The 25,380-nt window shown below is 40.7% G+C and overlaps 1 protein-coding gene across 1 annotated transcript in view; it reads left to right on the top strand.

The window, feature by feature from the left end:
- CPXM2 (carboxypeptidase X, M14 family member 2) overlaps nucleotides 1–24,676 on the top strand; it is a 64,865-nt gene extending 40,189 nt beyond the window's left edge. The window contains exons 6-13 of the mRNA XM_056495285.1: nucleotides 6,827–6,915; nucleotides 9,550–9,673; nucleotides 10,560–10,756; nucleotides 11,531–11,710; nucleotides 12,820–13,117; nucleotides 16,438–16,577; nucleotides 17,057–17,156; nucleotides 21,960–24,676. Of these exons, the coding sequence (XP_056351260.1) occupies nucleotides 6,827–6,915; nucleotides 9,550–9,673; nucleotides 10,560–10,756; nucleotides 11,531–11,710; nucleotides 12,820–13,117; nucleotides 16,438–16,577; nucleotides 17,057–17,156; nucleotides 21,960–22,207 (1,376 nt within the window). The 3' untranslated portion in view covers nucleotides 22,208–24,676. The remainder of the gene's footprint in view (nucleotides 1–6,826; nucleotides 6,916–9,549; nucleotides 9,674–10,559; nucleotides 10,757–11,530; nucleotides 11,711–12,819; nucleotides 13,118–16,437; nucleotides 16,578–17,056; nucleotides 17,157–21,959) is intronic.
- Nucleotides 24,677–25,380: the final 704 nt, after the last annotated feature.

Here is a 25,380-nt window from a genome sequence, read left to right as displayed (position 1 = left end):
CAGGTTAAACACTGGGACAGGCACTTGCAGATGTCTCAAGCTTCTAAGGAAAGAAATAACAATTATATAGCCTGATTTTTAATTTTATTTTTTTTTATCATTATATAGGCCATAGGACTTCCTCAAAATATTTTGAATCCTGTTGCTGAACTAGTGCTTTGCCTGTAAGGTAGAAGGAGGGGAGTTTGGGCTGTAAGGAATTTCTAGAATATTTCAAGTGTTATTAAATCCAGCATCATCCCTGGTAAATCAGAAGTGAGGGGAGATTTTCCTGTGCTATGCAAGGCCACTTAAAAAAAGAAACTCAAACCCACTCAATCCTGTTAATTCTGCCAAAGCCATGATTCTGCCAGGCACATTGGGAATAGTCTTGTGATGAATTTATGTCTTAATTTCTGTGTTTACACGTATATAAATATTTAGGAAAACCTGTTTTCTCAAATATTTTCTAAATTGCTCACTAGTCATTCCACACCTCTCATCTGTTTTTGTTTTTTTTTATTTGTTTTCTTTGATCTCAAATTCTGGCACCATGGGGATTTGTTTTTTTGCAGAGGTCTGTGAATAGTGTTTTAAGAAATACTAGAGTCAGAAAAAAAATGCCTTTCCAGAGTCTTTCATTCCATTTTGCTGTTCTTGCCTCTGTTCACAACTTGCTGCCTCCAGTTCCTCTGGTGATGTAGGGTCTTCACATGCCAAGCAGACACAGCTTGATTTTTGTCCTTGAGATGTTTAAACACTCAGGGGAAAAAAACAACCAACCAATCAAAAAAAAAAAAAAAAAAGAAACCAAACAACAACAAAAACAAAAAAAAACAAACTGTTTGGGACATGGAAGGGATAATTCTCTGCCAAAGAGAAGTGTGGGGCAAGCATTGTCCTAAAATTTAGTCTGTAGATGTGTTATGAAGCACTGAAATTCAGCAGCACACAGACAGCTGCTGTCAGTGGGTAAAAATACAGCCTGGACTTCATGGCAGTGACCAAAGTGCCTGTGGATGTGAATTTCCATTTTCAGAAGGATTCTGATTTCTTTCAGCTGTGGGTTTAGAACCCTGCACCTCTATGGGTTGCTTGTTTCCCATTGTGATGAGCAATTGCACAGCCAGTGTTTCTCCTCTGTTCTTGAAAGGGCTCTCAGAGAGCAGATTTATCCCAAATTCCTGTGTGGAACTGCTCTCTGCAAACCAGGGTGTGAGGCTGAAGGAAAAGGAAACTTTCTTCAGCACCATGGCTTTTTACTGGCACACAGGACATGCACAGATGTATCCAGGGAAAAACAGAGATGGCACCCAAACTTTATTTTGTGGGATAATTTGTAGGGAAATTCTCATTATCCCTTTCTCTCCCCTAAAACTGCATCTAAAGAGGAAAAAGCAAAAATGTCAGTATTTGGATGGGTGATTTTTATTAAGTGCAGCAGTTTTTTTACCCTGGATTTACTGGCTTTACACCCATCCAGGTGGCAATGGTGGCATTTGTTACCCTTCAGCTTCTCAGGCCTGTGGCAATGGATGAAGCTGGGAACACATCTCCACTTTCAGCACTGTCCTGCTGAGCTCTTCCAGCTTTTCACAGATCTTGGATTCACATGGAAACAGCATCAGTGCATCCCCCTGGTAGTCATTTATTGAGTTAATTGCCCGCAGTGGCTGATTCAGTATATTCCTGAAAGAAAACACCAGAATCATTCATTGAGAAACACAATGGGAATGGGGTGTGTTCATTCAAAATGTAATTGGAAAGAAGAACTAATAGGTTTTGATAAGTGCTGACCCATCTTTTTAGCTGAGAAAGAGCTGGCAGTTCTTTCTCCTTGCTCATTTTGCTCCTCGCACGCGAGGCGCCCGAACAAAGCTGTTCCTCAGGTTCCAGGGGCCTTTCCACACTCGTTTCCTTCCTGTAGGATGGGACTTTTTTTTTTTTGCAGCCCCCTCTGAGTGGATTCCTCACCCTTTATTGGTGTCATTTTGCTCGCTGCAAGTTAAATACCTGGATGGTTTGGGAGCAGCAGCTTTGACAGAGCTGCTCTAACACAGTATTGGCTGTGGGACTGAAAATCACAGAATCACAGAATGACCAGGTTGGGAGAGACCTCAAGATCATCGAGTCCAACCCATGCCCTAACACCTCAACTAGTCAGAAATCAAGGGCTCTTCTTTTCTGACAGGTTTTTTTTTCCATAAAAATGATCAATTTCCCTAAATTCACCAAAATCACGTTAGTTAGCACCTCTAGCTTTTCCAAAGGCACAAGGAAATACCCCAACAATTAAAGAAGAGTGGAAGGAAAGAAACCCATTTTTCATAACTCTGAATTTCTTTTCATGTCTTCTAGACTTGTGATTTTAGGGTTTATGCCTTTGATAATCCCTGAATATATGAAATTATTTGCATTCAGTCTGTGCTCTATATCAGCTTTCCATCAAGCAGGCTCACAAAGGAATAAGGAGAAAGGATAAAAGAAAAAACCTGAATAAGATTGATATTCTAGGAAAGGTTGTTAGTACTGTTGGAATGAGGTGGAAATGGTTAAAGACAGCTAGAAACCATTCCTGTGGGTAGGATTGTCCATAAAACCTGCTGCATGTGGTAGATGTACTAAAAAATGGATAAATCATGATAAAACACTATTTGAACAGCAGGAATAGAGAAGTTACTGCTTATCTGAGCAGTATTCTATAAGAAGATTATCATTTTTATCAGTGAAATGCTTATACCTTATCTATAAAATAAATTTTTGATATGTCTTAGGCTGGTTTGGACAAACAACCTTTTCTAGACTGTTACAGTAGCACTGAAAAAAAAAAAAAAAGCTGTGAAAAAGCTGCGTTGTCCAACTATGTCACTGCTATCTTTGGGCAACAGAAGGGATTTGCTGTTTCACCAAGAGAAAGACATTTATCTGTGGAGAAAAGGTGCAAGAAAATCCTACCTATAGCAGCAATCAGTGCTGCCATGTCTCAAAAAAGGGGCAAAGAGAGGACAGAAACCATAAGCATTTAATTCCCTCTGCACTTTCCAAAAAGTATTTACATAGAGGGAGACTGGCACACATAATCTTTTGCAATTGTTTCAGAAGGATGGGTGTGATTTCCTTGCCTTCTCTTTCTCAAAACTAAGGAAGGTCAAAAAGAAATTGCATGTGATCAAAAGCAAGAGAAAATTAGTTGAGTTCTTCATGCATTTATTTATGTTGTAGAGTATTCGAGGTAAGAGGCAATTATTTTAATGGAATAAATTTGTGATGAAATTTAATTTTTAATAGTTCCTATACAGAAAACTATCACTGGTACCATGATTATGCCATTACTTTGAACCCAAGATTAAAAATGACCTTTACCAGCTCTGAAATGGAGTACTGGGTTTTGCAGTGGCTTCAGTCTTATTTTTACTGCTTCTGTCTTAGTGCCAGGCTACCTGGTCAAGTCTAGAGTTGTGTTCACTTTTTGATTAAAACGTGACTTTCCACAAGTATCTTTCATTATAAATGCTCTTGTAAACAGCAGTTCTAAATCCAGCATCTACTTCTGAGAATAAGAGGAGAAAAGGATCAGTTTATAGTTGAAAAATATTATTTCATTGCTGATTTCCTGTGTGATGTTCATGCTCATGAGCAATGCTCGTGAGGCTGCCATGAAACAGATCATGTGGAAAAAAATTTAGGATCACCTGATGTGGCTGCCAGCAGATTTATTTCAAGATTAACATGTGCTGTCTGTGAGATGTTCAATTTAGTGAAGACAAGTCAAATTCACTTAAATTACACAGAAATTAAAAAAACCCAGTCATTTGTGAAATAGCACGTTGGGGTTTTAAAGGCAGTCTAAAGGATTTTAAAGCAGAATATTCTTTTTATTAAAAATCCCTTGGATTGCCTTCATTATGCCCTTCATTTGGAGCACCAGTTCTGAGAAGCTGAAACCTGCTGGAAGCATCAGGCATTTGCTGGCTGAGGTGCTGTAGAGCTGTAATAAGTGAAAATCTCCTTTTTTTTAATCAACTGCTGAGCAGTTGGTCCTTTCTGGTACTTTTATGGGAAGTTTTCAGAGCCCTCATGGAGCAAAGGAGTTGGGCATTGACCCACTTGGAGTTCTGGGGTCCCAGCACAGGGAGGATGTGGAGCTGATGGAGAAAACCCAGAGAGGTCTCAGGGATGATCAGAGGGATGGAGAAAGGGCTGGGAGAATTGGGATTGTTCATGTGGAGAGGAGAAGCTTTGGGGTGACCAAACTGTGACCTTCCAGTGCCTGAGGGAGGTGACAAGATGAGAGAGACTTGGGACAAGGGATGGAGTGACAGGGAATGGCTTCCCAGTGCCAGAGGCAGGGCTGGATGGGATTTTGGGAAGGAATTGTTCCCTCTGAGGTGCTGGCACACATTTCCCAGATTTGCTGCCCCTGGATCCCTGGCAGTGCCCAAGGCCAGGCTGGACATCGGGCTGGAGCACCTGGGACAGTGAAGGTGTCCCTGCCATGGCAGGGGTGGCACTGGGTGGGATTTAAGGTCCCTTCCAAACCAGCCATTCTGTGACCCTGTGAATCTATGATTTAACAGCTTCAGTCACTTCTCCATCTTTATAAACAATGGAAGGATGAAGAGAACAAGGTGCCTCTATCAACAAACTTCTTCACCTCTACTGATGATTCTTGGTAGAAAAAAGCTAATAAATATCCCTCTGTATAAATATGAATGCCACAGTTTTGCAGGTTTTCTCCTTGGAACAAAGATAATTTCTTCAGAATTTCTGTGGATAAATCAGGATATTTCTGTTATAACTCTTCTGCGGTTTGAGTTTCTCAGTCTCTTATTCTTGGTTTTATTAAAAAAGTGTTTTTTGCTGAAGTGGACCCATCCAGCTGTGTGCAAGCCTTGTTTGCCTTTGTACATTTTAGCTTTTAATGTTCTAATCTGTATTCCTGCTGCAGCAGAAATCCAGTGATCCAAGCAGCTCTGCTACAGCAGCCTGGCAGAGTATGAGTGTGAATTCCCTAGGGAACTGTCAAATTGAGCTCTGTTGTTGAGGAAGGGCCAGAGATACAATCATTCTCACTGCACAATTTTTTTAAGTTTCCACCAACTCTACAGCATTCACAGTCATTCCCATGATATTAGTGTTTGATGTATGGAAAAAGAGCCAGGCTTTGAAAGGAATGGGATTAAAGTATCAGGGAAAAAAATCAGTTGCTGTATATTTTGGCTCATGGGGATACAGAAAACCTTCAACATCCTGGCAGTTTTATGATGTTTATTTTTATATTTTTACAATGTGGAGATATTTTTTCAATTATGAAGATATTCTGTGGGGCATTAAACACATGGTCTTTTTTGAGAAGAAGTGAGGATTTCCTTTATGATTTCCATTTCCCATCCATCACTATATTAATGAGTAATTTCTACAAATTAAATGGGTTTGGATGAGATTAGAGTTTTTTTGGACATTTTTCAGTGATATTTGTAGAGCAGCCTTCATCTGGCCTTCCAGCATCTCTGCTGTAGATTGGGAAATGGAAGTGGAGACAAGGATGGGTCGTGTTACTGTGAAGCTTAATGGAACTTGCATGTTTCATTTCATAAATAGTACAAAAAAACCCCCTAAATTTTAGAATTTTATGGGAATATTTAGTGGTTTTAATGCCAGAAATATGAAACTTAAAAATGTTATAAAGTATTTTGCAGTGTTATGAGTCTTCCATAATTTCATTAAGGATTTGTTGCATTTGTTACATATTTTTCCTGCTCAGAATTGTTCTTTTCCCCTCCAAAAAAAAGTCACAGCTGACAGGTGATACTGTTTAAATCTTTTTTTCTCTAGAGACAATGTCTTTTTGTGTTGCAATAAGACAGGATGATATTTAGACTTTTTCCTATTTCGCTTTTCCCCCAATAATTTTAAACCAATGAAGATGATTTTGTGTGAAAGGAAACAATTTTTCATGGCAGACTGACAACCACTGGCTTGACAAATGATTACTCAAAATTCCAGACATCCCAGATGTGGCAAGTTAAGGAATGTGTCTGATGTTTTCCAAATAGACTTGTTTGTCTCTGAAAATAAATCATAACAGATTAGGCTGGGAGCACATTTATCAGGAACTTCAAAGCTGAGCCATAACAGTCTTGGTCTGTTTGTTGTTTTTTTTTTTTTCTTTTTCCCAGGTGAAGGTCCTGGAATGTGAAGGAGACAAAAGATTCTTTTCTAACCACATATCTTCCTTTGATACTTCAAAATGAACAAACTATAAACAATATCCATAAATAAGTGCATATGTAAATTTTTAAGTAGCAAACACCTCTGACTTCCACAGGAACTCTTTTGGAAGATAATTAGGAATGTTTAATGTGCCCAATCATTCCTTTCCATGTTTTGCAATCAGTGCATGGATTTGGAAAATACTCATCAGGAAAACTAAAATTCCTTGCAATAGTAAATTAATCATTTGGACACAAAACATTTACTGTGGCTTTTCCCTCTCATTTGATTTTTCTTCTACTCTTTTATCTTGCATCTGACTCATCATTTCCCAATGCCTTTTCCCCTCCTCTGCAGCCTAAGGCTGCCCTTCTTCTTTTCTGTTAAGTTTAGGTTTTTTGTGCAGAGGGGCTGATGCCTCCTTGATTCTGTTTGGACCTGTATGAATTGATTTGTCCAGTGATCAGAAATATTTCAAATTAATTGTTTCTCTGAGTTTTGCTTTTGAAAACCTGTTTTAAGTATGCACAGGACAGTGGAATTCAGATTTCACATTCCTTACATGCATTGTGCCAAAGGACCTCTATGTTTGAAATTCCTCAGCACCTGAAAACTCTTTTATTTATTTTCTCAGACCCAAACAATTATTACCACAGGAGAAATGAAATGACAACCACTGACAATCTGGACTTTAAGCACCACAACTACAAGGAGATGAGGCAGGTAGGCAAAGAGATTGGTGTGTGATGGAGAGGGGATGGGTGGAGGCTTTTCAGCACTGTGGAATCTGAATTCCACCTCTTCCAAATACTATTATTAAACTCTGTATGCAATAAGTTTTTAAAATATTTCCCCTGTTTTAATCTATTAAAAAAAGCAGTCCAATAAAGTCCCAAAGTCTTAATTTGTAGATAAACTAACATGGTTTATAGAGGTGACATTATGTGAGAGAGGAGTATTTTCATATAATGTGCCACTCTTTTTTTTCCATATGTATTTGAGTGGGGAATGACACAGTGGTTTCTCTGATTTAGCCATCAGTTTTCTCATAGATTTCACTGGGTTTGGATAATCAGAATAAACTCTAGAGTCCAATTCCCTATTCACCATTGTGAAAATCAGTAAAAATTCACCAGAAACACCAGGAAAAAAAAAAAAAACTCTGTTAGTATAATTTAAAATCTACCAGCCTTGTTAATCTTGTTCCTTTAACTTCAAACAGCCAACCTTGTTCTTGGCTTTGTTATTGTTTTTAATCTTGCTTCATATCACCACAGACACAAGTGTGGGTTGTCCTGCAGAAATATTTCTGCCCACTTTCTCTTCAAATATAAAGATAATGTGTTTGGACTTGATGTGTGTGAATCACTTGCAGTGTGCTGGATTTTCAGTGTATTTATACTGCATGAATCACCACTGGGTTTTATTGAGCAATTGTCTACTGAGTCACACGTTTATTTTGGTAGAGATTTCATGGCCTATATTTCTTAGCACAAAGATTAGATGAGTAGGAACTCAATTGGCTTAATTACTGTCAAGAACAATAAAATAAAATATTTATGTTGTCATTGCACAAAGACAGGTTGGCCAGGTTAGAAATATCTTGGGGAAAAAAACCACAGCTTTAAGCCAGAATGTTTTTCACTCTTCATACAAGTGGAAAAATCAGTGGCTGTGAGGATTGAGCTGTGTGCTCTCCCAATTTCTGTTTTCCTCTGTGTCAAAATAGTTAATTTTTTTAGACCTCATTAGATTTTAATTGCTGGTGGGCAGAATATTGTGGATTGTATTGCAACAAGTCTTATATTCCCAAAACTATTCTCAAAACTTTAGTGCAAAATGGAATAATAACTGCCAGAGTCAGCTTCTTATTAAAAACAAACAAACAATCAAAACATCCCCAACCCCCAAAATTTACATTATTGTCACTTTTCATAGCTATTTCACCACCAGCCATTTTAGAAAAATGCTGTTCTCTGAAGTGATTTATTATCAACACTGAAGGAGGAGGAGATGCTGTTCCCTGCGCCATGTTTTGGAAGCTTTACATTACATTGCAATAAGTCAAGTATTTGTGAGAGGGAGGGATTTTCTCAGTTTCAGGGTATTTTAATAAAACTCTCTGGTTAGGAAGATAAAATTTACAGTTTTCTCCTTGTAAAAGAGCATTCAACATTCTTCTTCCAGTCAGTGGGAATGTTCACTGTATCTTGTGTGCAGGATTGTTTTACAGCCCAAAATATTTATTGTGTGTTCATTCCTGTGGATATATTTGTATATATTCATGTGATACAGGAGATATTCCATGTTTAATGTGGATATTTGGATACAACCTTGTCTTTGAGACAACAAATCCAGGTCATAGGTGAAATATTGTGCCATTTGTAGGAAATGGGAATGAGAAGATAAAATATGAAATATGTTCATTTTCAGCATTTTATTTCCATTAACTCCATTGCATTACATGTTACCAAAAGAGAAACAGTGAGTGTTACTACAAAGGCTCTAATGCAGGAAAAGTTCTTTGACTCAGAAAATAATCACATGTTTGCAATTAAAGAGATGATGGGGAGTTTACTGAGGCCAATACAAATATTTCCACTGACTGTAATACACTTTGAACTTGGTTCTGGGCATTTTTCTCACTATTAATGAGCATTTCCATACTTCCAACCACTTTTCTAAATTGATGTTCTTGGTATCCTGAGAGCACTGGAGTGCCAGGCACGTCAGGAAAGCTGCTGCACGTGGAATTTTCAGAGTCAGAAGTTTCTCTGCTGGGTTTCAGACACAACAGGCTCCCATTCCCTCTTCCTCAGCATGGATGCAGCGAAACATCAGCCAGCTCAGTTTCCTTCAATTTGAAGAAGGTGTGAGGAGAGAAATTAGTAAACACAGGTCTGAGTCAGTAACATTATTTATGCAGTATGGTTTTAGCCTTTAGCTAAAATAGAACTGCTTTTAAGGCAATATCTCTGCTTGCTGGCAGAGTGAAAAAAAAAAAAAAAAATTTCTATTGGGGAAAATGTGGCAACCTGTAAAATAAATGCATTTCTGTGCACTGACACCCTGGGTCACCTCAAGCCCCTTACCTACAGCACCTCACAGAGTGTGGTTGTTTTAATTACTCTCCATTATTTTTATTACTCTCCATGGCATAATGCTTTAAAAATGAGATAGCAGAGCTATAAAATCCTGAACTAAATATAAAGCTTTTACAGCTAAGAAGCAATCAGAGAAGCAAATGAAGAGTTTGTGCCACATCCAATTTAGAATGAACCAATTCATAGTGGATCTATTTTGATGCTGCATTGTTTAAATATGTTCTTTTTTATTTTCTCCTTTTTTTGTTGGCAGTTGATGAAAACTGTGAATAAAATGTGCCCAAATATAACAAGAATTTACAATATTGGAAAAAGCAACCAAGGACTGAAGCTGTATGCTGTTGAGATTTCTGACAACCCAGGAGAACACGAAGTTGGTTAGGATTTTAATCTTAACTAAATCTGTAGAAGGGATGTTGGGATTTGGCTTTTCCCCCCTCCTCTTTCTCTGTGTCTGCACTAATTATCACTGATGGAATTATATTCATGGCAGCAAAGATTTCAAATGTATGTGGGAGGAACCTCAGTGCTGTATTTCTAAATTGGGAAGAGGAGGGTGAGCACAAATAGAAGACATTTTGAATGTGGGATCGAATTCTTTAAGGATCATTTTTTACAGAAATAAAATAAAAGTGAATTTTAATACTGGGGGATGGATTTTAGTAGTGGTACTGATGTAGGTATGGATAGAAATTTTCCTTTTTATGTGGGGTGAATGCATTGCAAGCAGGGACAGGTCAAACCTCCAAATAATTTTTCACTTGTGAGGGCTGGGGTTCAATTTCCTACCATGGTGTAATTCTTCAGAATAGAAACTCATCCAGCCTTTGGTCCTTCTCACTGTGATAGTGCCTGGGACAGCTGTAAAGGGATTTTGTGCTCTGCTGTATCCATGAATACCCTGATAATGTTTAGATTGGTTGTTAGGAAAACTCTCTTCTAGCAAAGTATTTTTCGTGTGACTTTTAGACCTTCAAAACTGTTAAAATCTCGATTTAACATGCTGAAGTTGTGAGTGTAATTAAAGATATGTTTAATCAAAAATGGGGTTTGGAGGCTTTAGATATCACTAATACCTAAGCCCGTTCTAAAATAGCAACAGAAATAAATTTATTTCTCCAAAGTGACATTTTCAACCCTCATCAGTGCAGCTGGGAGATTTCCCCAGCACTCCTGAAGTGAAATGTTGCTGATTGACATCGATGCCATTTGATTTGCTGCCCTGACTACAACTCTGCTCCTTGTTTTTTTTTTTTTCCACAGGGGAGCCAGAATTCCACTACATTGCAGGAGCTCATGGGAATGAGGTGCTTGGACGAGAGCTGATCCTTCTGCTGATGCAGTTCATGTGCCAGGAGTACCTGGCTGGGAACCCGCGCATCGTGCACCTGGTCCAGGGCACGAGGATCCACCTGCTGCCCTCTGTGAACCCTGACGGATATGACAAGGCCTATAAAGCGGTAATTCGGATGAGAAACACGGCAAGGAATTCTTTTCTTTCCAGCAGATGAGTCAGAAATGCTCCTCTTGTCATTATTCTGTTCAATGATCACGTCTTCCAAATTTAAAAACGGAAAGATGGGCGCATCAAAGTAAACACAAACCATCTTGGGAAACAGAAGGAAAGAAACAGATTTGATGTGATGTTGGACCATACAAACCATCCTGAGGTGTACAGAGCCATGGGAACACCATTGTGGAAAATGGAAAATTCATGCAGTCTGTTTCTCATGAGAAACCAAGCTCAGCACGTGAAAATTTGCATTCATCCCCAGCTGAAATGTAATAGTGTGCCTTTAAGGAGAGCACAACGTTTTGGGCATTGTAATAATTCAGTCTGGATGGCTGAAAGACACCAGGAAAAAATTGTTGGGCCTGGTTGAATGCACTGGAAAATCTTCCAGAGCAGTCTGCAGAAGACTGGAACAGGAAAGTCAGAATCATTCATGGGAGGGAATGTGTGCTGTCTCCATTGAGAGACATATTTTGGCTAACTCCAAGTAAATTTTCATGGATTTTCCTTAGCCTCATTCAAAATTTCGTACACATTTTTTTAAAAAGCACCAAGTGTTTAATTCAGTTAATTAAATAATTAATCATCCATTTCTCTGTATAGACTTACCTCTGGCACAATCCCAAACATTCTGCAGGGGCTCACAAGTTGTGAGTTGTATTCTGACTGAACATTGATTTTTATTTTCTTTCTTTTTCTTTTCTTTTTTTTTTAATCTAAGGGTTCAGAACTGGGGGGCTGGTCTCTAGGACGATGGACTCAGGATGGCATTGACATCAACAACAACTTCCCTGACTTAAACTCTCTGCTCTGGGAGTCAGAAGATCAGAAGAAGAGTAAAAGAAAAGTTCCAAACCATCACATCCCCATCCCTGACTGGTACCTGTCCGAAAATGCCACTGTGAGTAAGGCCAGGAGAGGGGACACAAAGGCTGGGATGTGCTGAGAGAATGAGATTTACATTTCTCAAGAAATGAATAACCTGTGAAGGGTGAAGTTCCACACCTGATCTAAGACAATAATTCCCTTTTTGTCAGTGGAAATAAAAATGCACCCCAAAGGACCATCCCCTCCCCAGCTTTTAGAGGCAGGTCTTGAGGAAAAAAATGGTTTCCTTGAGGATTTTTAGCTACTGTAAGAACCTGGAAGACTCAATACCCAAATTTTAGGGAGCAAGCACAGCATGAGCTTGGCCATGTGGATCAGGCTTCTCCCGAGTTTTGTGGCATAGATGAGCTCTTTGAAATCACTCACAGGTTTGTCCTGGGGTTTTCTTACTTGCTTTTACCCAAAATCTATTCTTATCTCAAAAAAAACCTGCAACAGATCAAGCATATGCAGACCCAGTGCTGTGCCTTGTGTTAAAGTCGTTTATTGGCTCGTGGTGCCAGAAATTTAACTTATTTTGGCCTGACCTGTTAAATATAATGATAGCTATTAATAGCAGCTTCACTGTGGCAGTTTTTAGTGCTTTAGAATCACACAATCATGGAATAGTTACAGTTTAAAGGGGCCTCTGGAGATGAGCCCAGCTCTCTGCCAAGGCAGGGTCACCTGGAGTTGACACAGGAGCACATCCAGGTGGGTTTGGAATGTTTCCAGAGGGGGAGACTCCCTGACCTCCCTGTGCAGCTGTTCCTGTGCTCTGTCCCCTTCATGGAAAAGTTCATCCTCAGGTTGAGGTGAAACTTGCTGTGTTTTAATTTATGGCCATTATTTCTATGTTTAATCCCTTATTTTGGAAACAAAAAGAGGGGGAGCAGTGTCACCATCTGACACCTGTCAGTTCCTGCTCTTGGGACTGTCAGATGTTCCTATTCCATGAATTACTGATGTGAAGGTTTTAGCTCATAAGGGATGTGTGTGACCTCCCAAGGATGGCTGGCCAGCACCATGATTATAGAATGTCTTCTCCTTGCCCACATCCCTTCAGCTGATGGTTCTCAGGACTCAAGCAGCACCATCAGATTTCCAGGCTGAGCCGGAGCCGCTGTTGCGTTTTCCTCCCAGGTGGCGGTGGAAACACGGGCAATCATCGCCTGGATGGAAAAAATCCCTTTTGTGCTGGGGGGCAACTTGCAGGGGGGAGAGCTGGTGGTGGCCTATCCCTATGACATGGTGAGATCCATGTGGAAAACCCAGGACTACACGCCCACCCCCGACGACCACGTGTTCCGCTGGCTGGCCTATTCCTACGCCTCCACGCACCGGCTGATGACGGATGCCCGGAGGAGAGCCTGCCACACCGAGGACTTCCAGAAGGAGGATGGCACTGTCAACGGGGCCTCCTGGCACACCGTGGCTGGAAGTGAGTGTGGAAACCCCAGTTAGTGTTATCTTGTTAATTAGAGTGAGGCCATCACTGCCCGGTGTGCGTTGTGCCGGTAAAATGTGGGTTCTAGGAGGAATAATTCCAGATGTCATTACTGCTGCCGGTACAGCCAAGTTTTCCAAAAGTGCACATACAGAACTTTAACTTTAAGAACTCTGTGCACTCAAGACAGTTTGTCAGGAAGAAACCAGCCCAGTCCAAACCCCCACACAAGGTGACAAGAATAAAGCTGCTGCCAAGCACCACAGGCGGTGTCAGAGCTGAAGCTGTGGCTTCAGGGAGAGATTCCAGTGCCCCTCAGATAAGGAAATCCTGATTTCAGCCTCCTGCTGGCTGAGCTCAGCCTCAGATCAGCCCCCACTCGCATTCACTCACAGTTGTAATGAAATGCCATAAAAAGCTACTGTTTGCCTGCTGCCATCCTATTTCTAAAACACCTGGATGTCCTTACACTTAGATTTTGCATGGGCTCCACAGGCATTCCTGCTGCCAGGATAAATCCAGCCTGGAGCAATCTCCACACACCCAAGCCTGTCACCCTGTTAAGAGCACAGAGGGGAAGCCACGGTCTGTGGTGTGGCCAAAACCTTGATTTCCAGGAAAGCCCAATTAGCTCATTTTTAACAGCATTAGGCACATTTGCCTCTCTGGGTGTGCGTTTGGAGCAGGCTGGGAATCAGACACTGCTGATTCATCACAGTTCTGCTCAAAATCCTCATGTTTTTCTAAGTGAATCAGCCAAAAAACGTATTCCCTGAAATTAGGAAATGAGACAGGCATCAGTGTGCTGACAACAGGAGCAGCACTAATGGCAAACAGAGGCAGGCCAGTGTCTCTGAAACCCAGGTTTGGCTGAGCCTGGCTCGTGTTTGGAACTCACAGGTACCTCCAATGCATGAACATTTTGGGATTTTGGACATGGCTTTTATGTTGGCCCATGTGGAGTTAGTGCTGGCCAGCCTTTAAAGGCTACAGTTGAGAACAAGCTTTTCAAATATTTTTTCAGGAGGTTAAAAAGTGTTGTGTGAATTTGGGGGGAAACCTTGAATTCTTAGGGCTGACAGTACATTCCTGTGCATTTCTGCAAATTTCTAAAGCATTCTCTGAGAGATAACTTGACCACTTAATTAACTAATTTACAAATTTAATTTTCCTAAGTGCTACAAGAAACATCATTATGAATTGATCCAGAAAAGATGGCATTGGCCTTGTCACTAAGAGCTGTCACACTGAGTTCCATTAAGGAGAGATGAACAATATAGATGCTGAATATTACCCTGATTTCTCAGGACCAATTACATTTTGGATTTGCTTCATCTGATTTGTTTTATTTCTTGATGATGTTTTAATTGTGATTAATGTCCTGCTCTGGTACATTATGGTAAGACCTCTAACAAAGTGCTTGCAGAAGCTCTCCCACCCATCCTTTTGTGTGGGTGCCACCTCCTCATTGTGCCACTATCTGAAACTACCTGTCCCCTCTCTCCTCATCCACCTGCTTCCTTGCACTGGTCCTGCACAGAAACTTCTCACTGCTTACAACAAGGGAAAATTTAGATGGGATTTTTCTAATTTAATTCAGTCCCTACAGAAGCATGTGCACCACACAGACCCAACACCTCCTCATGCCTTTGAAACCCAGCTGTGGCATCTCCTGCAGATTATTTTGACTGCAGTGAAGGCAAGTTCTTCAGCAATTTTACACAAAGTTTCTGCACTGGGTGAACTGGAGAGAAGCAAAAAAGAGATTAATGTAATTTTATTTTCTGTGTTTTTGAGGCTGGGTTTGCATGTGCAGGCACTAGGGAAGAGTTGCTCTTGGCAACACAAAGCCATTTTCTTAAATACATATATTAAAACTGAGCAATTACTGTGTATGGCAAAACATTTCACAGCAGATTAAGCAGGATGTTATACAGTATGTGAGGGGAAAATAATTGTGGCTGTTTCTCAAGTGGAGGGGAAGCACATTTATGTGGAGTAGCATATGCCACTGGCTGATGTTTAGGTTTTCCCCATCAACAAAAGTGAAAAGTTTAACATCTGTATTATATAATCCTCCTGCTCTGCTTCCAGAAGGCACTGAGGGCTCATTAAATACTTGACTACTGCTCTGTGGTAATTGGACAGGAACAGGGATTTTGGTTTAACTCTTCCTGGTCAGAAGCACTCGGTGAACACAACTCAAGCTAATTTTTCCCATTTTAAACATAACGATTTATGATCATTAAAACTTTTAAAATATATTTTCTTATTAGAAATGCAGGTGGAACAAGAAATAAAGCTCACAGAATTTCTTCCTCTAGTGTTCATGTTCTGTATCTCATTATCTGTGTGAGGGTGGAGAACTTATAAGCAGGAAAATAATTGTGAGAAAGAGGAGAGAAACCTGGAGAATGGAAATGTTTGAGCTCTCTGTGTAAAGACAATCCTCCTCAGTGCTCCAGACCTTTGCAAAGGTTACAGTGGTCTCTGTAATGCAGAATTAAACTGCAACTCCTCAGAGATTGGAGGCACTGAGGTTCCTGGGGCTTGATTAGGACATATTTCTGATGGAAATGCCAATTGCAGAGCAAGAGTGCAGATCCCAGTCTTCTGCAACACCATGGTAGGGAGAAAAGAGACCCTTTCATTTCTTACAAACCACAGACACCATATGTAACATAAAATAATTATTACTACCGTAATTTTTCTGGATTTTCTATCAGATTACTCAGGGAGGAGAGCAGCTCTGATAAATCACTTTTATATAACACTCCCTGTGAGCACACTGCTGTGTCCTGGGATTCAGGGTTCTGTCAGCTGGGTTAGCAGCTGCACAGCCCTGCCACCCAACAGAGACAATTCCATTTCTACCCAGGGCACTCCCAAGGGAGAGCTGCTCCATGGGCAATGTCAGGATTAGGGATTCTTAGTGTTTTCTTAAAAGCAGAGCATGGATTTTTGTTGTAGAGAGAGACCTTTCTCCTGGCTGTGTCCCCATCTTCCCCACCAATAGAATCCCAGAATGGTTTGGGTTGGAAGAGTCATTAAAGCCCTTCCAGCCCCTGCTTGGAACAACTTTTCACTATCCCAAGTTCCTCCAAGCCCTGTCCAACCTGTCCTTGAGCACTTTGCTGCTTTGCTACAGAACATTTGGCATTTCTGAAAACACTTTGCCCTTCCAATTCTGCAGGCTGAGCCAGCTGGATGTTTTATGTTTATCGAAGATACATTAATCTGCATAAAAACTCAAGACCTGATCAATAGATTAAAAAGGATATGAAGTTGTTCCCTTTTTCCCCCCATACTGACAGGCATCAATGACTTCAGCTACCTGCACACCAACTGCTTTGAGCTCTCCATCTATGTTGGCTGTGACAAGTATCCCCACGAGAGCGAGCTGCCGGAGGAGTGGGAGAACAACCGCGAGTCCCTGATTGTTTTTATGGAGCAGGTACTGACCAGCGTGGAGCTCCTTCCTCATTCAGAGACTGGGCTTCCTGCTCTTTTCCCTTGCATGAATAATCATGGGGTTATTGGTATTTTTGATAGGCATATCACTCCAGCCAGGCTGGTTTGGCTTCAGGGAATGAAATAATGAAGCTTCTGAAAATTTGATGTGGGTGCTGAGCCCTGCTAGGAAAAGACCCCAATATTCTGTCTGTTGCTTCAGCTGTTCTTCTTATCTATAAATCTTATTTATCTTGAATTTGATGCCTCAGGAATCCTAACAAAATTCACAAACTGATTCACATGTTAATGCCTGAAGGTCTGCTAAAGGGTTAATAATGATATTTCACAACGTTGTGAGCCATGAAGTAGGAATATAAAAATATAATTCACTTATGGAATTAATGATTCATTGTAAGTTCCCACAAATATTACTGTTCATTGCTGTGCAATATTTGCTTGCTTTTTTTATTCTCTTCACAGGTCCATCGTGGCATCAAAGGAATTGTGAAAGATGTGCATGGAAAGGGAATCCCAAATGCTGTTATTTCAGTGGAAGGTGTAAACCATGACATTCGCACAGGTAAAAAAAAAAAAACAATAAAAATACAAAACATCAGTGCAAAAGAACAGATCTGTGATTTAAAACCAAACCCTAACTACCACATCCACACGTTTTTTGAATGCTAATTTTATGTACTTTTATCTCCTTACTGGTGTTCTGTGCTCTGCACTTGCTGCCACTTCCATGCTCTTTGCCACTGAGGTCAAGAGTGGCAGATTTGGGCACACAAACTGATTTAGGCCATGGAATATCACAGAACTTTATGGCTTGCAAATCTTTAATGTTTGCTACAAGAGGTGATCTGAGCCAATAATGAATCTGGGAATATCTAACTTAGTTTATGATTAATTTCAGTGCTACTGTGTCTCCATTGTAAAAGACAGCACTGAATGACAGAAACTTAATTAGGCAATAATGATTCTGCCTTAAATATTTCCAAATGGGACCACTGGGAAATGGCAGTGGGAATTAAAGTAATCAGCTGTTTTTTCTAGTCTTGGAAGCCTTGGCAGTGCTGAAAGTCTGCCATAAAGTGTGGGTTGTGTTACTCTGTTAACAAAATTATTGTATTGCTCTGACTTAATGCAATGTGTGATTAATCTCCAGCTTTCTGTGCTCTGGATTGCCATGTAAAAAAAAATAAAGTGCAATAAATGTGCAAGATCCCAAAATCCACCTTGTAACACTCAGGGAATCTTGCAGCTATTTACATCTTGACTTATTGCTGAGCCTCTATGGCTCAAGGCCATCTGCACTTGTTAGTAAAAATAAAAGTACTTATTTCATTCCCTTTAATTTTTCTTTTTAATGAGCCGTTCAAACTCACACTCTGGAATCACTGTGGAGATGGGAACATAAAACTTCTATCTCGTTTCATATTATCCAGATAACAATACACGTCTCATTAGTCCCTGAAATGAGAGGATTTATGCTGGAGCCAAAAAGCTAAAATGACATGTATAACTCCAGAGAAAGAAGGCAAATTGTCAGTACTCTTCTTTCATTTGTACCTTTTAAAATGAAAAATGTGTCTGTTTAAACCTCTGAGTTGCCTTGATGTAAAAATAGGCCAAGCAGGAGGAGAATTATGGCACTGTCTCTATTCACATAAGTTTTGTTTCGAGTGAGCTGGGCTCTGCTGTTTCACTGCTGCATTAACGTGGCCAGCTGCCCCACAGAGCCAGAGAAAAGCTGCCTGTAAAAGCCTTCTAACACCATTTAAAGGTTTGAGAAAATTCCTTTGCTTCTTCCTGTGGACTGAAATAAGAGCACATTGGTTTGGCTTTCTGCTGGATACAATATCCCTGATGGAATGAGAGGGATGCTGACATTCAGCTAACACCATTAATGGGCTAATTGAAGGCATTGATTCCAAGAGCAAGAGCTTTGTGGGAAATTATTCCATTTTCCCTCGATGCAGATGTAATTATTGATTAAGTCTGAGTGATTCCCTGTTGTTACAGTCAGATATTGTCTGGACTCTATGAGAAAACCTCTGGAAAAGGAACTCAGTTGGGTGAACAAATGCAGCTTTTCCCCCTCATGATGCAAAGGCAGTTTTGGGGGTGGCTTCCTGTCATTTGGGAAATGACAAAGTAAAGATTGATGGAGAAATGTGCAGTTTCTTCCTGGTGAAACACTTCTGTGTCACAGCCAGATTTTAAAGACAGATGCTTCTATGCAGTTTTCAAACCAAAATGTACTAAATTTAATTTCACACAGTGTCCAGAGAAATTTTTATGAATATTTTTCTAAGTTTCCTGTGATTTCAGTATATTTTATGAACCAAAACCCAAGGACTTTGAAGCAGCATTTAGTAATATTTAATATATTAAATACATTTATATATTAAATATTTATTTTATTAGTCCAAGCTAAGCATAATTCTGGTATTACAGCTCTCCAGCCTCACTCCTGGCTGCCTGGCCCATACAGAAAAGTTGAGTTTGTTGCATGCTTTGGGTTTGCAGCACTATGGCCAGGTTTCCTTGAGTTGATAAAAAAGCATTAGAAAGATTTTTATAATGCATTTAAATCAGTGCAGTTTGGTACATTTAAGTGTAAAAATTTCTTTTGCACTTTTACTGTCACTTAATTGTAACTAAGGCATGTCCTTTCAGGCTCAAAGGACATTTCTCTTAATGGTAGAATTTATGGAGTAATCTGACATATTAAGTTCTTAGCAATGCTATCTTTGTCCTTTAATGCATTGTTATTTTATCTAAGCAGACATGGCAATCCTTTTCCAGCCCCAGTATGTGGGTATGGATGCTGTCTGCCTCCAGCCTGCTCCCACTGGAGCCTATTATTTCAGCAAAACTATTATTTACTAAATTTATCTGTGCTTTTAATTGTGTTTATTTTTGCCATCTGTTCTGAATTTTTTTTTTTTTTATTTACCTACTGGATTTAATCTGATTTTCAAAAAACCCCAACCTTTTAGCCTGGTATTAAATTCTGGGCACTGACAGCTGACAGAAATACTCCTGTCTGCTTGCTTCTAAATGGAAAGGAGGGAAAGTGCCTCCTGCTGAAGGCTTCATACCCAGCTTTGCAATAAATTCCCAGAGGGGTGTGAATGTGTGGGTTTATTCCTGGCCCTGTGTGGGGCTGTGATGAACTGACTGTTAAATGTGTCAGAAAAATGTGGGTCAGGTTTGCAGTCCTGGGGCTAAAGCCAGGCTGGGAGCAGGGATGTGATCTGGCTGCCCTGTGGTGTTGCCAGAGCATTTACAGCTAAAAACGAGCCCTTGGGGATAAATACAAGGAATTTGGGCAGATTTATGGCTTGGCCTTTTGTTCAGCTTCCAACCGACCCAGTGGTGAGGGAGAACTGAATAAAGAGCTGCTCTCAGAGCCCAAGGCATGAGAAACAGAAAATTTGGACCTTATTATCACCCCAAATGTGGTTAAAATGATTTTTAAAACCCCTGATTATGTTGGGATGTAAGAATGGACCTGATCAGGTACAATTCTGGCACACTCAGAAGCTGCATTACCATTAACAATTTGCCATTTGTTAACACTTGCTGCTTGCAAACACATTTTTTTATTTTACCAAACCCTAAATTAAAATGCAGTTTCTTTAAACAGAGGCTGACCAGCCTGATCCTTCCCCAAATATAATATTTTTATGCAAATCATCTTCAGTTTTTGCTACAACCTGCACTGCCAGTGAACCAGGGCTGGTGTTAGTAAGGCTGTCAGGTCTCATCAGTGCTAAAAAACCCCAACCCCTCCTCATGTAGGAGATGTTCCATTTCTATTTTTACATGGAATTGCATATTTGAATATGTACTTTCATTCACAAGGAGTTTCTCCAGGACAGAGTGCAAAACTAATTTTAGGTAATATTTTTTCCCCTTTTTCAATTCACAGCTAAGAATACTCAGTGGTTAAAATCATATTTAAAAGAAGCACATATGGATACATAAAATGGGTATATCAGAGATCATTCATGATGAAAGAGAAGAAACCAGAAACTCCTGATTCAATGAGGTGTTAAAATACATTTTTATGAGTAGTTCAGTTGATTACAGGAGCTTGGTTTGTGTATTTACATTTAACCAGGTGATTAAATGTCCTGGTGAATTTATTTTGTAGGAAAATCAGTGTTATAAACCCCAGTGTAAGGCTTTATAGAAGGGAATATTTACTTACACCCCAAAGTGAGTTGATATTATGTATTCACACACTTTTCCTAATAAATAGCACCCAAATCTGTGTCCTGGTAGTCTGGTCAGGGTTGTGTGATATGGATATTTCACTGGGACCCCTCTGGATCCCTCAGTAAGGATTAGTTTGGGAAAGGTCTTTTCTACCCCATGGGAATGACCAGATTTTGCCTCAGGCCTTTCCAACTGCCAAAAATCTACAGCTGGATTGGAGCCTTTTTTCCTCATTTGGAAAAAGTGATGGAGGTGTGTTTTTCTCTAGGGTTGGCAGGATGGGGAGGGTGTGAGGATGGAGGGTTCTACCTGTGGTATCACCTCACCCATGGCCAAGGACTGCTCCTGGGGGTGATGCAGGGCTGGGAGTTGTTTTTGAATGTCCTTGTGGGTCCCTTTCAAATCCCCTTATTCCCTGGGATTCTGTGTCCTCATTTAATGAAATCAAGTTGCCCCAGGAAAGGTTTAGATGTGATGTTAGGATAAATTTCTTCATGGGAAGGGTTTTCAAGAACTGGAGCAGGCTGAACTGATGCCTGGAAAGTCTGACCTGGAACAGAGCAAAAGGGATAAAGCAGGAATTTATTGAAAGGTTACACTTTGGGCAGTGCAAGGGCCTGGCAGGGACTACACCCAAATCAAATCCAAGATGGATCCCAGTCACAAGTTTTACAATTTTAAAAGTTTTGGTTCGTCTGGGGGGTCCCTTGTCCAACATATTGGGGTGAATTGTCCAACCACAGCTTCAGGTTATGGAGTCTCAACCCCTTGGCTTGCCCCTTCCCTTTGCTGTTCATGCATTTTGGGTACCAGTCGTCCTTGATTCTCTAGCTGGGAAGGGATTGTTTGTCACTGCCCTGTGAAGAGAACTTACACCCAATATGAAGTTTCAGAGTTACAAACCAAGTCTGAAAAACAAAAAAGCTAAAACCCAAGGCACCATTTCCCCCCTGGGATGTGGTGGAGTCCCCATCTTTGGGAATGTCCAGAACCTGTGGGCACGGCGCGTGAGGACGCGGTTCGGTGGCGAACACGATGGTCGATGATCTCAGAGCTGGTTTCCACCCTCAGCCTTTCTAACACCCCTCCCCTCCAGGAGCAAGGCCCAAAGCCTAAAAAGAAAGCAAGCCCTGAATCCTCTTTGTCCCCCCAGGAGCTGACGGGGATTACTGGCGCCTCCTCAACCCGGGCGAGTACGTGGTGGGTGCCAGGGCCGAGGGCTACACGGCCGCCAGCAGGACCTGCGAGGTGGGCTACGACATGGGGGCCACCCAGTGCGACTTCACCCTCTCCAAGACCAACCTGGCCAGGATCAAGGAGATCATGAGGAAGTTTGGGAAGCAGCCCCTGAGCGTGGCGGCGCGCCGGCTGCGGCAGCGGGCGCGGCCCTGGCGGCGCTAGGGCCGGGCCCTGCTCCTCCCCGCCCGGCTGTAGTCGTAGCGAGAGTTCCATTGCCCGTCTCTTCATGCCTTTTTCTCTGCACGAGGCCTTTCTGCTAGTGGAGCTGGGTGGGTGCTGCTGGGGGGAGGGTGCTTCTCGTTTGTGGTGGGGGGAAAATCGGAAATGGAGTTCACGTCCAAAAGGAGCCCCCGGTGGAGGGGAGAGACAGAGAGAATGGAGGAAGTGTTCTGAGTTGAGCTGGAGATAAATGGTTTGGTTGTTGGGTTGTTTAATCCTTTAAAAATTGAAGAGAAAGGATTAAAAACAGCAACAACAAAGAGATACTTATAAAGGAGAGGTGTTCTGAATGAAAAATTGAAAAATATATCTAAACTATAGAATCAGTATTTTTTTGCAACTCAAAAAAGTTTTGACACTCTTTGTGTTTTATTCTCACATGGGAGGAAAATATGAGAGGTGACAAATTCTGTTTAATGTGATTAAAAGTAAAAATTTCTCTTTTTTCTCAGAAAGTTCCCCTTTTGATAAGCACTATATTCCAGGAAAAAAGCCTGCAGTGAATAACCCACCTTTGCTTTCCTGCTTGGGCTGTTTAGATTTGAGGATGCTTTGTGCTGCCAGAGTTCGATGCCAGGAATGCTTTCTTCTCTGGCTGCAATTTTACTCCATGAACTAAACTTGACAAAAAGATTTTGGGGTCAGGACCACTCCATCACTGTGGCGTGGCAGTTCCTCCCTGGCTGGGAGAAGGAGCTGCACAAAGCTTTTCCTGAGGATACAGGGATACTTGTGCCATGTGTGAGAGGAGAGGCTCAGTCACTGAGAGGTGCTTAATTCACAAACCCACTGGTACCATCTCTTTTCTTCATTTTTGGCCTGACTTGAAGTGCCTTTTGTGCTCCTGCACATCTCATGCCACTCTTCTGTGATATTCAAGGGGTTCTGGGCTCCTCTGCAGGTCTGCTCATCTTTTCTGCCTTATGCCTCTTGGGGAGCAGGATTTGTGCTTTATTGTTGGCTTTTGAGTATAGAATTGTACAGCAGACCAGGACTGAGGTTCAGGAAAGATGCAGAGCACATTTAGGAAATAATCAACACTGGCAAAGTGCCAGCTGATAAAAATACATTAGCTTCAATGTTATGACCTAAATTGTACCTAAAAAACCAGGCTCAGCTGCATGATTGTAGCCAGTCTGTGGCTAAATAAACATCTCTTAACACACTTGGTAGCAGACTGCAGCATACTCTTCCAAATACAATTCTGTTTTAAATATTTCGATTGCTATTTAGTTTTTGCCAATTTGATAGGGTTCTTGGAAAAGCAAAATATCATTGAAACTGAAGAAAAAAATACAGCATGAGTAGGAAAGTTACTGTAAAAATACCATGTGCCATCTTTATTAATTATTTTTTTATTGTCAAGGAATGTAGGAAACATATAAAAGGTAAAAGACTGCAGAATGGAAAACATAATCATGAGCCCTTGCATAGTAAATAATTGTATTCTTAAATTTCTTAGGCAATTTCAGCCCATGGTTGTTCTGCAGATACCATTAAATAACAGCAAAGGCTTCAATAAAACAGAAGAGTGCACTTTTAATTCTCTGTGACTGAAATTATGGAACACCTCCAAGTCAGTATAATTTCAATTAAGTAATAGAAGTAAACAACTCATCCAATCATTCCATCATATGTAATTATATTTTACTAATTTCACCCTCTTTACCACCCTTACAGCATCCCGTGTGCCATATATTTTTGTATTGCAAATATAACTGCAGTTTGTCAAGAATGGATTTTTTTTTTTTGAGGTGAGAAGGGATTAATGATGTCTTTGTGCAGGTAACAAAGTGAAATAATTTTGGAATATGGAGTAATGACAGCAGAAAATTTGTTTGCAGGTAAATTTGACTTGTTCACTGGCATATGTAGATTTTATGACCATCATGATAGATCAAGAGCACACAAGATTTTTTGGGTTATGAATGGAGATTTTTGGGTGGATTCTCTCTGGAGTTCCACAAAGGCATCTTGCAGGGTAGCTGGAATGCTCTGGCCAAAGTAGAACAAAATAGCCAAGTTTAAATGGGATTGAAGGTGGAAACCACTGCTTTAGTCCTGGCAGGTGAGGTCTGTCTGCCTTGAGATATTGGTGTGAGAGTTTAACTTTAAAAACCTTGAGGTTCCTGTGCTTTGTTCTCAGAACTGAGGCTCTTTCTATAGGAAATTATTTTTCATTTGATAACAAGAGATGGATTTGATGGGGAAGCCTTGGACATCTGCTGGCTAAGACAGGGTGGACTCTGCTTGCTGAAGGCCTCAGGTGCTGGGGACAGTGGCTTTGGTGTTCTGTCCTGGCTGCCTCTGGGGCTTACACCAGTTTGGGCACAGCAGAACTGGGACTAATGCACCTGACCTTACTCCATTTTAGTCCAGGCATTCCTAAATAAATGGCCTAATAGCTGTCAAGTGGACTTGTCTGTGCAATTATTTTCTGATTGTCCAGCACTGGAAGACACTCAGGCTCCAAGGAGTTTTACCAGGAATATCAGATGTGAATATCTTGTGCTGAGATGTTTATGCCTGCCCTGGATGTAATGATACCAAACTGATGCGTGCCCTATTTACTGCTGTAGTTATGCACCTGGGAGTTAAAATGTTCCTTTCCTCTGAAATACACAGCACCATTATTTAACCTTCAGACACATCCAAACCACAAACCAGTAAATCTGGATACCAATATTTTCTGTTTATCTGCCTTTTCCACCTCTTTAGAACAGGTGATTTTTTCTAAAGTCTGTGCTTTAAATTTCTTTTCCTTTTAGTGTTGGAGGAAAACAGACAACCCTGCAGAGATGCCAAGAAATAAATCTTGAGGGTGGATTCAGCCCTTTTGTAATTACAGATCCATTTGAACACCTTATAGCAGTTCTCTTATGTGAGAACTTTGCTAAATCTTGATAATCCCTGATAAAAAAAGAGAAAAATACAACCCCTTCCAAGTAATAAGAAATTCAGTTGCACAACCTCACCCACACAGGAAAGGTTGAACAAATGAAAGGTTAAAACAGGAGATACTCCACTCTGCTTGATAATACCAACCATCAGTCATCTGCTCCCATGCAGAGCCCTGACAATCATAAAACACAGTGGGAGCTGCTGGCTTCTCCTTA

Source organism: Oenanthe melanoleuca, chromosome 6 (genome assembly GCF_029582105.1).
Source record: "Oenanthe melanoleuca isolate GR-GAL-2019-014 chromosome 6, OMel1.0, whole genome shotgun sequence".
NCBI classification, from domain to species: Eukaryota; Metazoa; Chordata; class Aves; order Passeriformes; family Muscicapidae; genus Oenanthe; species Oenanthe melanoleuca.
This window is presented reverse-complemented; position numbering and strand designations above follow the sequence as displayed.